The sequence below is a fragment of the Trichoplusia ni genome, chromosome 21, assembly GCF_003590095.1.
Source record: "Trichoplusia ni isolate ovarian cell line Hi5 chromosome 21, tn1, whole genome shotgun sequence".
Taxonomy (NCBI): Eukaryota; Metazoa; Arthropoda; class Insecta; order Lepidoptera; family Noctuidae; genus Trichoplusia; species Trichoplusia ni.
This window is the reverse complement of record NC_039498.1, coordinates 2,893,511-2,910,438: the sequence shown is the minus strand read 5'-3', so window position 1 is coordinate 2,910,438 and position 16,928 is coordinate 2,893,511. Positions and strand designations below refer to the sequence as shown.

The 16,928-nt window shown below is 39.2% G+C and overlaps 2 protein-coding genes across 9 annotated transcripts in view; one reads left to right on the top strand and one right to left on the bottom strand.

The window, feature by feature from the left end:
* Positions 1–11,552, top strand: part of LOC113504242 (protein cycle) — a 36,863-nt gene extending 25,311 nt beyond the window's left edge. The window contains exons 3-12 of one of the 8 annotated variants that reach the window (XM_026886433.1): positions 298–420; positions 3,604–3,675; positions 4,081–4,417; positions 5,186–5,303; positions 5,745–5,957; positions 6,386–6,608; positions 7,990–8,193; positions 8,465–8,580; positions 8,948–9,102; positions 9,192–11,552. In XM_026886433.1, the coding sequence (XP_026742234.1) occupies positions 298–420; positions 3,604–3,675; positions 4,081–4,417; positions 5,186–5,303; positions 5,745–5,957; positions 6,386–6,608; positions 7,990–8,193; positions 8,465–8,580; positions 8,948–9,102; positions 9,192–9,443 (1,813 nt within the window). In that variant the 3' untranslated portion in view covers positions 9,444–11,552. Of the gene's footprint in view, positions 1–297; positions 421–3,603; positions 3,676–4,080; positions 4,418–5,185; positions 5,304–5,744; positions 5,958–6,385; positions 6,609–7,989; positions 8,194–8,464; positions 8,581–8,932; positions 9,103–9,191 lie in introns of all 8 variants that reach the window. The other 7 variants (XM_026886435.1, XM_026886437.1, XM_026886430.1 and 4 more) reach the window with 7 other exon arrangements.
* A 1,139-nt stretch (positions 11,553–12,691) lies between these two features.
* Positions 12,692–16,283, bottom strand: LOC113504244 (OCIA domain-containing protein 1-like). Its single transcript, XM_026886438.1, has 6 exons — positions 16,081–16,283; positions 15,879–16,005; positions 14,397–14,574; positions 13,948–14,093; positions 13,716–13,818; positions 12,692–12,940 (listed from the first exon to the last, which is right to left on the bottom strand). Exons 1-6 carry the CDS (start codon positions 16,159–16,161, stop codon positions 12,856–12,858), a joined length of 720 nt encoding a protein of 239 aa, XP_026742239.1. The 5' UTR covers positions 16,162–16,283; the 3' UTR covers positions 12,692–12,855.
* Between the last annotated feature and the right edge of the window lie 645 nt (positions 16,284–16,928).

Genomic DNA, 16,928 nt, shown 5'->3' with positions numbered 1-16,928 from the left:
TGTTGAAATCCATAAATTCCTTCTTAACTTTTATTTTTCAATCATCACAGTTTGCGCGGAACATCAACATGAGACGATTGTGTGTAGCTCGTTGATGAAGAAACATTTATACGGCTCCCAGGACTTGTTCTCTTAGTATAAGTACAAATATTAAGTAAAAACGAGGAACCTTCTGCGAGTCTAATATGCTACTATTTGCCGGGTTCGAAGTATTTGACGAGTAAATGTCTTCACATTTATCCTATATCAGTAAAATTAACTGTTGCTATGTGATCTTATTCTACATTCACGTTAAAGTGTGTTTGGTTGCAGCAGTTCGGAAGGGTTCGAGATGGCGGGGTGCGAGGCTCCGCTGTCCACACCACAGACCTCGCTGCAGGTGCCCGCTAGCGCCACGCGGAAACGGAAGGCATCTTCTTAGTGAGTATAAGTGTTTCTTAAAATATTTCTTTTTAGTAAGTTGTTGGTGATTTCCAGTGCTAAGTTTTTGTAAACCTAACTCGAGTTAGCTTAGGCGCGTTCCCGTGGTCTCAAGTACAAAAGAAGTGTGAAGCGCTTCGGTTTCGTTCGGTTTTAGTTCATAAGAAACCGGCCTTCTTCAGGGCGGAGAAAATGAGGGGCACCTAATGAAAGATAGTTTAGCTCATCTTATTCTGATACGGAGATGTCTGGCTAAGCTAAGTGTACTACTGTACAATGCCTGGCTATTCATGCAAACTTGTACTAAACTCCAATGTGCGTACTCTATAATGAATATCTGTTCAATATCCATTTTAATTAACTCCGTTCAACAACTTACCCGTCTCGTAGGGTTTATTTTTATTAACTTTTTAAAGCGACTTCATCATTCATGTTACTGTAATAAAAAATATTAACCCCACGTTTAGGGCAGCAAAACAAGCTAAACTTTGTATCAGACTCCCATTTAGCTGGTTCTGTTTACATGTGAGTCGGCAGTCCTCTGTAAAGGCAATTTGCGTGTTTGAAAAGTATATGAAAGTACCGGGCGGGTATGCTACCGAACTAATACATTCTGTTTTAGTTCTGTAGCCATGTAAGTAAATATAAATCTAGTTTTATTTTCAGATATTATTTTGTCTTTAATCAACATCGTACAACCTATCCACCTGCTGCTGCTGTATTTGAGTTATACGCGAATTTTTAAGTCACAAAATACTAAATTAGTAATTGCTAGAGCACTCTACGCGATTTAATACACTCAGTATTCGTGTTTTTGTCTAGCAAAAATCTCAGTTTTTTAAATTAAGTCTCAGCTCAATCTGGTTACAGAAACTACAGTAAGAGCTAATGTAAACAGTTGACAGTTATAATAAAAATCGATCCAGGGCCCGTACTTGAAACTTTCGAAACTCACCCTTTGAGCTTCGCGACAATGCGTCCAATTAGGCGGGCTGGAATGTGGCGAGCGGCGTGGGGCGCGACGTCGAACACGCGTCGGGCACGCTGCCCGCGTTGCTACGATACGGACTCGCCAGAACCCCACCTGCGCCCTTTGTGCACTTAAATTGGGCATTCTGTAGCAAAGCGAGCTGTTTGTCCAATTATTCGTTTTCATAAAGATACGTCGGTCGCGCATATCACTAACGCTGTTTTGTTGTAAAAAACACATACCGATTTTCACTATAGTGTACCTGTATTCAGTTATATTCTTCCTACAACTCGAATGTATGCTGCAAATAAATATTTCATTTAGTAATGAATACATGTTTTTAATACTTTTTAGTCTCGGTCCACCTGCTCCTAAATTAATATCTACCCGTGAGTACACATCAATACGTATAACATTGATGAAAATACAAAAAAGCACTCGCTTAAATTATTTGCGTGTAAAAATATTAACATTCAGTTTTGTGTAAAATGTAATCGGTATTCGGTTGAAATTGAGCTTGTACGGTTGGTGGTTGCAAACCAGGTCTCCTGCCCCGTGTTAATTTCCGCAGTGGTCGTCAAAGTTTTACTTAAATTAATCCTTGTGATTTGGACATGTCCGTCCTACACTCAACAGCAATTGCCACATAATGACTAATCAAAGTTGTTCCCCTTCGGGACTAAGGCATCAGTAACCATAAGTGTGTAAGATTTTGGTCGCATGTCCCAAGTGTTCACAAAGGTAAGGATACCGATTGATCTTTACTTCGCCCTTCCCCTGATCCACTGCGAATATTTTAGTTAGGAACGCCAGCCCTTTGAATCCAGTCCAGAATTATGGATGACCTAAATAGCGGAAAAATACTCAAGTTGTATTGAATTCAGTATTTCAATATCATTATGCTCCGCTGACGGATATTAATAGCTCTTATTTAGTAACTGTAACTATATTAAAATCATAATTAGTCTCGAAATTATATTGATCGTTAAAACATTACAAAATGTTGTTGTGTCCGGTTCTAGTGGGTACTTCAATTAGGCTCCCATGGAAATGCTCTCACTGCGCCGGTATGAGCGCTCCAGCAGGGCGCGGGGGCTTTTACTGATATAATTCCTCGAATGTATCAACTGCATACATCTGCTTTAATTAATACATCATTTCCTGTTAAAATTGAACATGAAAACGTTTACGCACTCGCCATACCGGAGATGCATGAGTAGTTGCGAATGCGATTGAGGTCCGTAATCATGTTTTAGCGATGTCGCATTTCAATGGTAAATGAAATATTCAAACAATTTCATATAAATGCTTTCATTAGATATTATAGGCCTTGGTAACAGTTCCGTAAGTTGCAAGAACTAGTGAACAAAAAAAGTACCTATATTAGTTTGTTCCTGGCAGTTTGTGCTACTAAGAATTTACAAGAGTTCTTTGTGAAACCACCTGCCAAGGTTATATTAAGCGAAGGAGTTAAATTGTTTACAAAGTAACCAAATTTTGTATGGCTTCGCTTTAACAAGTTACAAAGGAAGCTACGCGACCTTCAACCCCGCTCCGTCTACTAAGGAACCTTTATTTATTTATTTATTTAATTATCACACTAATCTACCAAAACAGGTTACTTAACCTAATGCGGTAGCTAGGACTAAACAAAGGTCTAAGTATTTATGTGAACTAGGGTTTCAAAGATTGAATTATTATGCACATAGTTGCAGTTCTAAATTCCAGCAACTGTTTTAATATGTAATTTTCTGATAATCCTGATATGCATAGGCAAACTTATTGCTATACGCAATTAAGTCGAACTGAATGTATATTGTGCAATAAAACACTGATTATGTGAGCTGTATTTGGAAAGCTTACGCTGAACTACGAGAGTAATTTTTTCGAACGAGTTAATTAACCGATCAATAATAGGGACATTTCTACTTTTTGACAGAATTCTTTCCGAATATTTTGTAGCTTTAAAGAGGCAATATGACTTAACAGGTAAAATCTAAACTACTATGATTCAGTTCCAGTTCTGTATTGACTAAACATGGCAGTGTACTACGTACGTGACTGTTGCGGAGTTTTCTACGAATTTTAATTTATTTTTTAACATCAATGAAGTGGTATTTACATATACCTACTGAAATATACCTCCATACTTTAAAATGAAATATAATGCTGAATGCATAGCTAATATAATATTAACAGAACATGTCTTTCAGTGGCACGGGCAGCGCTTATGATGACGACGGCGGCGATGACGCGCGCTCCACACGCACTTTGCCCGATAAGAAGTAAGACTCTCATGTATTTTCAACAAACAATATATATAAACAACCTTTTTTGTGTCTAAAAAAGAAAACGGAACTTGAAGTTTGACTGTACGGATAGCCGGTCACCAAGCTAAACCCACTGAGCGCGTCGTGCCGCGGGTTCGATCCCCGTGTAGGACAAACATTTGTGTGATTCACGAATGCTTGTTCTGAGTCTGGATGTTATTGTGCATGTGATTTTGTCTGTGAAACACCCAGCGACACAAGGAATTAAGTTCCTTACTGCGGGAGTCATTTTTCTTTTTTTTTTAAGTATTACGACTCGGTGGAGTAGGTCAAGCTTGTGACCAAGCTGGTATGCCAGACTTCTTAACAGTTCTATGCAGTAGTATAGATCTGTTTGAAATGGTTTTGGGGTATTTGCAGGCAGAACCACAGCGAGATCGAGAAGCGTCGTCGGGATAAAATGAACACGTACATATCGGAGCTGAGCGCGATGGTACCGATGTGCGGCGCGATGGCGCGCAAGCTGGACAAGCTGACGGTGTTGCGCATGGCCGTGCAGCACCTGCGCTCGGTGCGCGGCGCGCTGTCCGCGTGCCCGCTGACCGCGCGCCCGCGCCCCGCCTTCCTCTCCGAGCGCGAGCTCAACGCGCTCATCCTGCACGCCGCGCACGACTGCTTCCTGCTCGTCGTCGGCTGCGACCGCGGCCGCCTGCTCTACGTCTCCGCCTCCGTCAAGAGGATGCTGCACTACGATCAGGTATGTCTCACAACTTTATATAGACACAGCTGAGCGAAATCTGCATGTTTATATGTATGTGTTGTAGCCAGAGTACATTAGTCAATTATCACAATCAGCGATCGCATGCGTGCTGTGAATTATGCTATTGTTTGTCTCGTGCTCTTTTCTGCAGAATTTCATAGTTTCCATCATGTAAGTGAAGTATTCAGTTTTGCACCTTATAGTATTTGTTTTAATCTTTATTATTTATATGTATTAAATCTTTGTCGCTTTTATTCTGCGTGCCATGGGTTTATAGAAATTAGATTGATTGGTCTAGCATAAGTATTGTTGCCCATGATCTTGTTGTTTTACACTTCTGTGCTGTGTGTTTAAGTATGCGGCTATTGCGCACTAGTAATAAACTTTGTTGTGTTATTATAACATTGCTTTTGCCATGGTTTTCTCTTTAGAATTATACTCGTGTAACATTAGCAAAGCAGTGTATAGCGTTGTGATAAATCTGGTATCTTATTGCGACATGACAACTATCATATACAACGTAATGCATTAGTAATGGCCGAGCTACAAAACTAACATAATTAGGTATACATTGTGGTCTGTATGCAGTCAGCAGGCAACACTTCCTCAACGTACATTATCTGAGATGACGTCAGTCGCGCATCACAGTTAGTTGCGACTGTCAAGGGCGCGCCTTGCGGTTATACTAACAACATCTGTGCGCTGATAGCATGCGATCCGAGATATGTTTACTATGCCCTAAGTATATGGTACCGTTGTCCACAGTCGGAACTATTAGGTCAGAGCCTCTTCGATATATTGCATCCGAAGGACGTCGCCAAGGTCAAGGAGCAGCTCTCGTCGTCTGATCTCAGTCCTCGAGAGAGACTCATCGATGCTAAAAGTAAGTCACACACCGACATATTTTTTGATCCCCTCTAAGCATAGTAGGTCTCATCATGAAGTTTTGTTTCGTCTTCTTACCGAGTATGTAGCGTTCAAGGTTAAAAACTGGAAAGTAGGCAACTGGGCCTATTATAAAAGAAAAGACACGGCGCAATTAAAAATATTTTGTAACGAGATTTTTTTCTCCCTGAGTAACCTTCGAAGCCAGAGTCAAATTCGAACTTTTCACGTTTTTCTAACTTTTATTTTCCTGGAAAGTGGAATTTCGCGTTTTACCCTATATAAATTACAAATCTGATATTTATAACAGTTATATGGATGCTCGGGGCAGAATAGAGAGGATAATGTAATAAGCGAAGGAAGGCCAATGCCTTGCATTATCCAAGCCGGTGATGATAGTGTGTTGCCTCGATAATAGTACAGTCATAAATGCATACTGTGTGTACAGCTATGCTGCCAGTGAAGGCGGACGTGGTGGCGGGCGCGTCGCGGCTGTGCCCGGGCGCTCGGCGCTCCTTCTTCTGCCGCATCAAGTGCAAGCTGCAGCCCGAGACCGCGCCCGCGCCGCTGCCCATCAAGGAGGATCCCGAACCTGGCGCTAAACTGCGCAAAAAGCAAAACGAGAAGAAGTACTGCGTTGTGCAATGTACCGGTTAGTATTAACGCACTTCTCGATGCTGAGATACAATTTACTAAGAATCGCTGGACAGATAGGAGTGCAAAATTGAATTCGATATTTAGCTTTTGGAAAATTCTTTCAAATTCTGATTTGATTTCAATCTGGCGAAAACTAGAAGTTAAGGTCCCCAATAAATAACATTGTTTAAAGTCAAATACGAGGCGAAGGCATGAAACTTTGAAAAGACACTGCTGTTATAACAACTTGTTGCAAATACTTTAAAGATATTTACAAAAAGAAGTATGATGAAGACTTCAGTTAAATAAAATAAATTAAATAAAATTTGTGACAAATAAGTAACTTGTCATATAGCAGCAGAATAAAAACAATGCTCAATGTACTTTACACAGCATAAAAGCGTCATAATGTGAACATAAATATCACACGATGTGTCTAATTAGGGTACTTGAAATCGTGGGCCCCCGCCGAGATGTCAGACGGCGCCAGTACAGCGGAGGCGGCGGACGAGGGCGAGCAGTGCAACCTGTCCTGCTTGGTGGCGGTGGGGCGCGCTCTGCCGGACCTGGCGCCCGCGCCCTACGCCTGCACCGTGCCGCCGACCAGGCACCTGCAGTACGTGTCGCGGCACGCGCCCGATGGGAAGTTCCTCTTCGTCGATCAAAGGTTTGTTACGATAGAAGAACTTAAAAAAAATCTTTCACTAATTGATAAGGGCGTTGTTTCATCCAGTGTCCCTTGAGACCTGTCAAGTAAGTAAAGACAGTGTATTTAGTATGTGTTCTGTTTAATTTCTACTGATCATCTGCATCACTATGTAATCTAAGTACATTTTACACGATTAAATCTATTCTATACATAGACTGAATAAATCTCAACAGCCTGTCTACGTCATCTGCGTTTTAGTGTCAATGCCTGGCAATACATTACAATTCTTCATGTTTGTTTTGATTTTATACCTACTCTTTTTACACTGGTCTTGACAATATAGTAAACTGTATGGTAAGGAAAATCGAGTCCTCTTCAATCGAATAGAGAAACTAGCGCTAATTTGTGATGTATTACGAGTTAGAACTACATTCGATCGACAAATATCGACGCATGTAACTTGATAGGTAGGTACTCAATCTAAGTTTGGTTCAAATGTACAATTTAAAGAATTAAATAGAGGAAGGATTAAAAAAATCCAGCTTCGAGACTAATCGTGACTACTTAACTCTTCAGTTTCTAGTCGTGTAATGTTTCAATAAATGTAGGTACTGACTTAATAATAAAAATAAATTCAATTAAAAATTATAAACCTATTTTATTGCAACCGGTCTTGCATATGCACATTATGAGATATTGCACATTTTATACAATAAAGTAATGATACGCACTTTTAAGAATTTTAATCAACTTTGTTATTTATTCTTGAAAAATTAATATCGAGAGTTTGGCATGTCATAAATAAAACAAATAAGTATATTTTATGTTCAAAAATATTATATATAATAGTTCAATAAAGTTTCCAAGCTTCGACTGTCACTGTCACTGTCTGAACACGGTCAATGCATAGGGTGAGTTCGCAGTAGGTCACTAGGTAACTCGGCAACAGGTGCTCTTCACGAAAAATTACCAGACACCCTTGCTTAAACTTACTACTAACGCCATCTAGTATTTCATTGCGCAAACCTCAACTATCAACGTGACAATAATATGACAGTTGCGGCAGATTGTAGCCATGTTCAGGGTTAAATAGAGTGATAAATCTTGACGATAGGTGGCGTAGTAATCGAGAAAGGATTGCGTCCAACTTCCAAGCCTGACAAGTATTGATTTTGTGCAGTGCCGACGGTTAACAGAGGCTTGGTGATCTCGAAGTTTCTTGTATTCTTATCAAGATGGGTAAGGTTGTCGACGTTAAGGATGCCGTGATGGCAAACATGATAAACACCTGGGGGATACCTGAAGAAGAAATCACGATTTCTCAGTACGTTTTTTCTTTAAGCGATGTTTTAGTGTTGCGAATTTGCGATGGTATACCTAATTGTGTGTCTGGGTACAGGGTGACGCTGGCCCTGGGGTTCCTGCCTCAGGAATTACTTGGCACTAGCCTGTACGAGTATGTGAGCGGACCCGAGCTGGGTGCTGTGGCCCGCACCCACAAAGCTGCGCTTCTACGCCGCGACCCGCTTGCGACTCCACCCTACTCGTTCCGCAAGAAGGACGGCGCTCTCGTGAGGATTCAGACCCACTTTAAGCCTTTCAAGTAAGTTCATATCAATATCTATCAGCCTAAAGTGTAGTTAACGTTTATAGCCGTAAGCTAGAACACAAAGACATTTCAGGTCGTCACATACCAAAGTGTGATTGCAAATGGCTGCTAGTACATTTCGAGTCTACTTAACTATAATAGATGCGTTTGAATGTGATCTAAATTTAATGTGGTTTAAATTCAAAGCAGAAACGCAAAAGCTGACACTATTATATAAAATCAATATTGCAAATATGGCGGAATACTAAAGTTGTATGTTTTTCAGGAACCCATGGACTAAGGATGTGGAGTGTCTGGTGGCCAACAACACACTGGTGACTGAGCCAGCACCGCAGCACGCTGACCCCAACGCCGCTGCCTACGACAACATGTACAAACAGAGTAAGTAACAAAGCTAAAGCCAAACAAAGTGTTTTTGAGAAGAAGCGGAACATGGAGATTATTGTTTTTTCGTTTTGTTTCGCAACGATTTCTTTTACGTTCTTTTCCTTACAATTGATAAAGTCGGAAAACAAACACAAAATTGTTTACACAACCGCTTGCTTTTCGGTTCCCTTATTTGCTATATTATGTTTTTATTTTCTGTCGGGCCGTTTTTATGAAAATTTTGTTTAGGTGCGACACGCCCTTATCTTTTATCTTTGTTCCCATGAGCCCTCCTCTTCTGTTCATTACAAGTAAAGTTAAGCACTTCTATTCTGAGGTAAGTATTTAATTAACTGAAAATGTGTAGGCGGTGTGATTACAGAAGCCGACGTGGAGATGCAACGTCTGATCGAGTCGCAGGTGGAGTCGCACAAGATCGGCAGCGCCATCGCCGAGGAGGCCCTGCGCCGCTCCTCCGCCGAGTTCTCGCCGGACCTGCCGGCCGATCTGCTGCAGGACGCTGTCTTCAATCAGAATGTAAGTCAATCAGTAACCGCCGCCGTCGTTCTAGGATACACTAGCGACATTTAGCCAAATGACGTTAAAAATGTGTGTCTTGTCTCTAGGCATCGCTGGTGGACAACATCTTGGGCGCGGACATGGCGTCCTACAGCCAGGTGCGCAACAACGTGCCGCTGAGCGCGGCCGCCGAGCAGTCCCCGCCAGGCGCGCTGGCCGCCGGCTCGCCGCCGCTGCCGCCGCTCGCTCTCGACGGCAACGGCGAGGCCGCCATGGCCGTCATCATGAGCCTGCTCGAGGCCGACGCCGGGCTTGGAGGACCCGTCAACTTCTCCGGCCTGCCCTGGCCTCTGCCCTAAGCTGCGTTGGCCCCCCGACGATAAGGCAAACTGTTCTCACAACCAACTAAGAACAGACCACCGCCCTGAAATAACGAAATGTATTCGCATTGTCTAGTACTCATTCTTTTATTAAATTAATTGAATTAAAATATAAAAGGTATGGTGAAATATACGTAAATGCAAATATTCGGTCTGCTTGACTAAAACAACTTTGCCGTAGTCGGGATAAAAGGCAACGAAACAACATCAATAGCTCTAAGTAAAGTAATCGTCACTGAAATCTTGTCTCCATTAGTTACCACTGCTAGAGCTACGTGCTAGCATAACTACGACAGTCAACACGCCGAGCCAGCGCTGTCGGCGCGTGTTTTTGTGCTCATTACACCTACCAAATATGCGTACCATTGTTTATAAGTATTGTTAAGTTATAATAATCTACTTTTAAAAATTATCCATCGCCGTGTGAACACATCGCATCAACATGTAGCTTTAATATTAAAACGTCGACAATATTAAAGACAACGTGCCACACAAAGCACTTGACTATTATCAAGTAAGCGATGCCATTGAGTATCTATGTCAAGTGACCTTATTGTACAAACCAGTAGTCTCGATATCATTGAGAAAATAAGCGTAACATTTAACTGAGACGATTTTTATTATTTTAATGTATAAAATCTTTAAGTTTCCAACAATAATACATTTAATTTAAGAAAAGGAGGTACAGGAGTGCGCCTGGCCGGGAATAGCCCGCCGTACGATATAGTGAAGTAATTCTTCACCACAATTAACTTCAAATACATTAACTATAATCTTCAGTCATATATTATATAACTACTCGTTCTGCATTTTTAGAGACATTAGTAGTCGTCTACATATCACAGCTCCGCTCAAATAATGTACCAATAAACAAAAGCAAAAACTTTTAGGCTTGCCATCAAAAATCATTTTAGGTACGATCGTAAAATCATAAAATTTTCAGATAAGTGAGTGAGATAGATACATTGGAAATGTCTCTTCGGATCTTTACATATTCGAGCGGAGGTGCGACCATTTTTATATTAATAATCTTTAAGGGACGACGGTGGGATCTATTTATGTATCGGTGCAATCGTGTGTCATGGTTCGACCACCGTAAGCTAAGCGACAGCACTTGTTATCGAAGTGCATCTTTGTATATGTGTAGAGGGACACGGGCGAAGCAATAGGCTCCGCCCGTACTAATATATTCTATAACTAAACGATGAAATTATTTGGTGTGTGATTTCTAAGAATGTACATATTATTTTATTGTGACACACTGGAATTACGTTGGTTATTAAGGTTTATAATATTTTTTATGTGTATATGATTGAGGTCTTCACTCGTTTTCCAAAAATTTGAAATATTCATAACTATAAGTACAATATTTTGTTTTGTTTTGGCAAATGTGTGGGTTGATGTAATTCCGGTGCTGTCTGAAGTAGCAATCATTATTGTAGAGCATCGTTATCGATGCGTAGTGTCGGCCTAAGGTCGCACGGACCCCGCACTATTGTTGTGACGTCATGAGAAAGTCGAGAAACTAAAACACATTATACATTATGAATGTATCCACGCAAAAAGTATTCCAGGTTTAAAAAGCGCTCATTTGTTATTGTCGAACAGCATCGCTGATCGTGATAGCGCAACATTGTGTGGCAAGATATGATCTTCGTGCACATGTGACCCGCATTTGTAACAATCAGTTACCAAAAATACTCCAACAATAGTGCGACGTTATTTAGTCATACACTCAAAGAATTATTCGCATTTAGGTCTTCGCTTTATGCTAAACAGTGGTTTGGGCATTGTTGTGCTAATTTGACATCCTTAAATTATCAGCAATCGCTTGAAACCTCGAGAGCACGCAACAATTTACCGTCTTGTATGAACCACTTATTTCGTGATTCGTTTTAAACGAATTGCTTATCTTTAACAATACTTTTTTAGATGACTTTTTTTTTAAATCTGTTGATTTTGTATAATTTGCACTCAGCATACGACCATTTGCGAATAAATTCTGTGAAGTCATATTGTTGTTTTAATTATGTTTAGTTTATTAAAAAATAAAGTGTTTTGGATATCGTGTTTCATTCATCATATTAAGCTGTGCGTTTTATTTATACCCTACCTTTGCCTGTGCGAACCTTATATATAGCATTTTGCGAAGTTATTATAATTATAAGAACTAAACAAACAAACACAAAAAGGATTATAATCATAGACAACCTAATAACGATACAGCATAAGGAAAATTTTGGAGTTCATCAAGAGTCCAGGAAGGTTAGCATGGAGTATGAAAAGTGACTTTGTATTGGTTGTTTTAGGTGACTTTAGATATAGTACCAGGGCTCAATCTGGGTGCCGTATATTACAAGTATACACATTATATATGCCGCCACACTGTGTGTAGTACAAATGCAATGTTTGGTGCACGCAGGTTGTGTTCTTTGCGGGATCATTTAGGCGAATAACATTGTACATGATTAAAATATTAATTAGTTTTGAAGCAGAGACTGTCTGACTGTGAATATACTAATCATTGAGTGACTGTTCAATGTATTGACCATACTCTGCTATTGCTACCAATTATTCGTTATAGTATTACTAACGAAATTCACACAGGATAGGAAATAAAGTTATCACAGTAATTAACATTTTCATACATTGAAATAATACTAAAAAGACAAATCGGTTTTATTTTTATTTTTATCTACGACAGATGAGTAAGTTTAGTTAGAACTAACCAAAAATTAAAAGGACGGGAAATGATATGATTCTACATTAAAATCTAGTTAAGGCCCGATGCGAAAATCATGGGTTCCTCTTTTATTTTTCTTATGGCTATCTGCTAACAGTTTCAACAATTTTTGGGGTGGCTATAATTTTGACGTGTGTCTGTGACTTTGTTTTCCATTTGACAGGTGAATTAGTCGACTGTTTTCTTCGTTTAGTTTGATGAAATTTGGTAAATCTATCAGCTGATTGCCATAAGAAAAAAAAAATGAAAATGGTAGCCGTCGTTACAAAATGGCGGATTATATATGATTCCACTTTTCTTATGAATTTCAAATGAAAGGGAACTTGTACTGACAAATTTTCAATTCGTCTGGGGTATGTTCCTATGTTCTAGTTACACTTTTTGGTAATTACCGCATTCGTTTAATCGCAGGTTAAGGACAATCGCTAGGCAGACATACAATCGTCGCTGATAGGTAAGGGTAGTACACAAGAAAACACCCATAAACACAACAAGTCTACTATTTTATTTTGTTTCAATCTGTTTGAATACATTTTGTGATACGCGTACTACAGTTATCAAGCCATTACTATTTAATACCTCAACGACGATACTGAGAGTATAGACAAATTAAGGCTCATCGGTAATACATAGTATCACAGCGTGCGGCTACTCCACAACGTCGCCATATTGGTTGGTGTGCGGCGAGGGCGCGGGGACAGCGCGAGGCCGCGCCGCTGCGACGTCCACCGTCCTGCAACAACACGCCAGAGGGTCAACACATAGGCCTGGATATCGCCCTTCCTTGCTAAACCACTACCAACTCATTTAGCGATCAAACTATTGTTTCGTGAAATATGAGGGCTCTTGACAAATCTTTCATGCTACATTAGACGAATTAACACGACACTTGGCTCATTTTAAGCCATTCTCGTGGGCAAGAGCTATGTTATCACTGTCATGTTAATTTGACTGTCTTTGATAAACTTTTGATGAATGGAAGGTACTATTGAGCTATGTGAGTATATCTATTTTTAATGTGCTATCAGGTTAAGAATATTTATACAATAGTGTTACAGATTCCTTCGATTTTTATTGTATTATTAACCTCAAGAGTCCTCAATTATTGTCCATTTTATGATTTAACTATGTAACTAAAAAATTGAAGAAATCTGTAACAATACTAAGCATATAGGTAGGATTTTACATTGTGGTTATCGTAGCACATGCCAATCTCTCTTCACGTCACTACAAAGTTGCCTCGTGATCCGACGCAAGCAAGTAGTTAGTCCGGAAACAATTACCTGCATGCAGAATGAGGCTGCTTATCGGTAACATGTACAAGGCACACAATATGGGGAACAATGGTGACATCGCTACTAAAGGTCATGCCCGCTGCGAGAGCCGTACAATGTATCGGAGAGGTGACAAAGAGCAAGGCGCAAGGAGGGCTTTAGTACTCAAACACAACACACTACTAAATATACAGTCGAGAGTATGCATGTGCACACAGGTCTGTGTGTACGTACCTGTATGGATCCTGTTTTGTGTCTGCATGATCTCCTCTATTTTTACGACGCAAGTCATCATAAGAAATGACTGGGCGTTGTGGTGCAAGTTCCGATTGCGGACCTGTCGATTTGATACACATTTAAAAATTAATACCGTTTGTAATATAAATAATATTCTATATTCTATTCTATTCTATGCGCTAATAATTTTTTATTCATTTATCTTTGAATGTATTAATTGTATAAGTACCTTTAGAATCCGGACGGTAGGTATCGTCGTTGAATATGGGGCGGTCGGTGTCCAGGTCTAGTGAGTTGCCGGGACCCGCGTCCGAGTAGATATCGTTAGGACTAGCGCCAAACATTGTAGGCCCATGTTTTTGTGGCATAGAAGTCCTATGAACATAAATATAAAAAAAAAAACATGAGAAATAGTGACATTTCTAGTTTGTTGGAGCTAACGCTGCCAGGCAACAAAAGTCTTGCAACCTTCTTAAAACTAAAATGAAATATGTATTTTTGGTGGACACATGTTGTAGATTCAAATGAGAAAAGTTCCGTTGAAGTTACAGAATTTTGCCATTGTTTTGTTGTCCATTGAGTTATTAATTTATGTACTATTTTTTATATATTCGGACTTTGTTATACAACTCTGTAACTGTCACTCAGGACTAATGATGGTATGTTTCGTTTACGTACCCTCCAACCTTTCCATCTCGTCGTTCGCGGAGCAACTGCCCGATGTAGCTTCCGGGCAGCGCCATTAACTTATCCGCACAGGCTTGCTGGTATGACAGTTTGCCGATGAAGTATCCGACCATAACTGCTAGCGTCACTTTGGGGAACGGACCAAACCTAGGGTTAGGTCTCAGGTGGCCTGTCCAAAACACTCACATTTTAAAGAGAATACGTTATAAGAATTTAAAAAAGCTGCCTGTATATACACAAAAAGAAGGGATATCAATCTATTCCATCTTCGGTAATTTTGTCAAAATATCGAGACACATTTATTTAAAATCTTATGAATGATAAACCTCTATTCTCTAAACACATGGATGTTAAGATTCCCCCAATCCTAACATATAGTGCTTAGCCCTATAGTCATTACCTATTTGTTGTGTAAGTATAGGTTTGTGGAATGGAATGAACTCATTTCAACAATAAACTCATAGACAGTATGAAATACCATGATCCATTCCACAACAAAAAATGACAAATTAGGCTGGACACCTCACCTCTAAAATTAACCACCATAATCTAACTTAAGACCCAAGTCAAAGGAATAAGATGACCTGCATTTGTTTTTACTGCACTCATTTCTGATTGTTATGAGTCGAAGTCGAAACAAATGCAGGTTGAGGCAAGTGATAAGTAGAAGAAAATAAGGCAGGCTTTTAATCTATATGCTAGTTGTAGTTGTATGCTAGTAGCTAGTAAGAAAAATAATAATTTCTCTTTTTGAATACAGACAATTAAGGTAATAAAATTATGCCATAATATGTAGTCTAGATGAAACTGTCAGAACCTGCAAGGAACTTTTTCATTATGTCCTCTTTAGGTTTAAGTAGGTATAAGGTTTATTTTTTTTTAAGTTTGTAGGTTAAGGAATACTTATTCTACCCTCAATATGGCCTGGTCTTGTTAATCCATATAGGTACAAATCATGCTAAAAAAAATAAAATTTTCTTATTTGCACAAGTAAAGTGTAAGTTGCAGGTGATTTTATATAAGAGGTAGGTAAATGTATTTTTTTGTCATTTTACAACCTGTCCTATTTACAGAATAAAGTATACAAGCAATTGATGTAAGCCGCATGGCTAAGTATCAAAAAGTGTTTCAAAATTGAATAAGTTTTGTTCCACATTTCATTCATATGAGATTAACTTAAGTTATTAGCTTTTTTATGAAGTTAATTAACCAAATTCCTTTCTTATATCAATGAAACGTGGCTCTTTTAAGATTTTATTATGCAAAATTCAGTTACGGGTGGCAGATTCATATTCGATATTATATGAGGACTGTAAATTTAACAAGTTATGCAAAGGTATAAAAAGTTACGCAAAAGCTTCAAATTTTCACGGGTTGCATCAGTTTTGTTTTAATTGTGATATGAAGCAGAATATGCAGGGATGTTCCGACAATCACCATGCAGACACTATGACCAAATAAGACGATACTAACCTTTTTGCACAGCAAGATAAGTTGCAACCCCGAACGCGGTACCGAGCGGCATCGAGCGCTGGATGAAGCTTTCCCTGTTGCACTCGCCGAGCACTATCAGCTCCTCCGGAGAGAACCTGTACTCCGACTGAACCAACAATACGATCGTTACTTTGAGCTTTCAGCAGCATCGGCATCAGCTATGACAGAACATTAACCTTACCGGGATTGTCCCCGGAGCCTGCTGCGGCGGCGCCAGGGTCGTCGCGCTCTCCTGGTACCCATATGAAGTCGGGTCCGTCATAATATCAAACTACAAATTTCATTAGTTTATAAATACAAATGTAAAAACGCATAAGCTGTTATTAGCGAACAATCCATTACTTTTGTGTCGAATGTCGATGACACTAGTTTTTGACATGACTTCAATGACATCCGATATCACTTGATTTGACAATTTAGGTATTGCCGTAGACAAAATTTAGAATAAAAACATAAACAGCATATAGTTTTATTGTACTACGATTTAAGATAATTCTTATTTAACAGTAGAAAATATTTAAGAGTAAAACACGATACCAAATACACAAAAATTACACTGTGTTTTATAAACTGACATCTAGTGGGAATAAAACGAAGCAATTGAAATGATGAGCGGGAACTTTAAAATTTGTTAGATCTTATTAACCGTACAAAAGTTGAATAATAAAACAGATTAAAAAAATAAACGAACGATGGATTGTTATAATTCGTTTTAAACATACTATTTGTTTTTATCTAAGTTAAATAGAAGGTATACTTACCTCGTAATTTAATGAAGTCTCTTTTGCGTCACGGGGTAGCTCCAATGGAAGAAACCTGGAATATCTATGAGGCCTCTCCCAGGGACCATAAACCCCCGCTCTCTTATTGTTGTGGTCATAAAACTAAATAAATTAAAAGCTTTTATCGAAAATTACAAACGACCGCGACGATAAAAATCATTATTTTAAACATTTTACAAGAGATACAAATGTTCTAATAACAACATAATAACTAGTAGATATGTAAATCTAAATGACACATATTAAA

Coding starts and splice junctions, on each gene's coding strand:
- LOC113504244 (XM_026886438.1), bottom strand. CDS start 16,161: ATGACGGACCCGACTTCATATGGGTACCAGGAGAGCGCGACGACCCTG. Junction 13,819..13,947: donor CTACCGTCCGGATTCTAAAG/GTACTTATACAA, acceptor TCAAATCGACAG/GTCCGCAATCGGAACTTGCA. Junction 12,941..13,715: donor ACAAAACAGGATCCATACAG/GTACGTACACAC, acceptor GTGTTGTTGCAG/GACGGTGGACGTCGCAGCGG.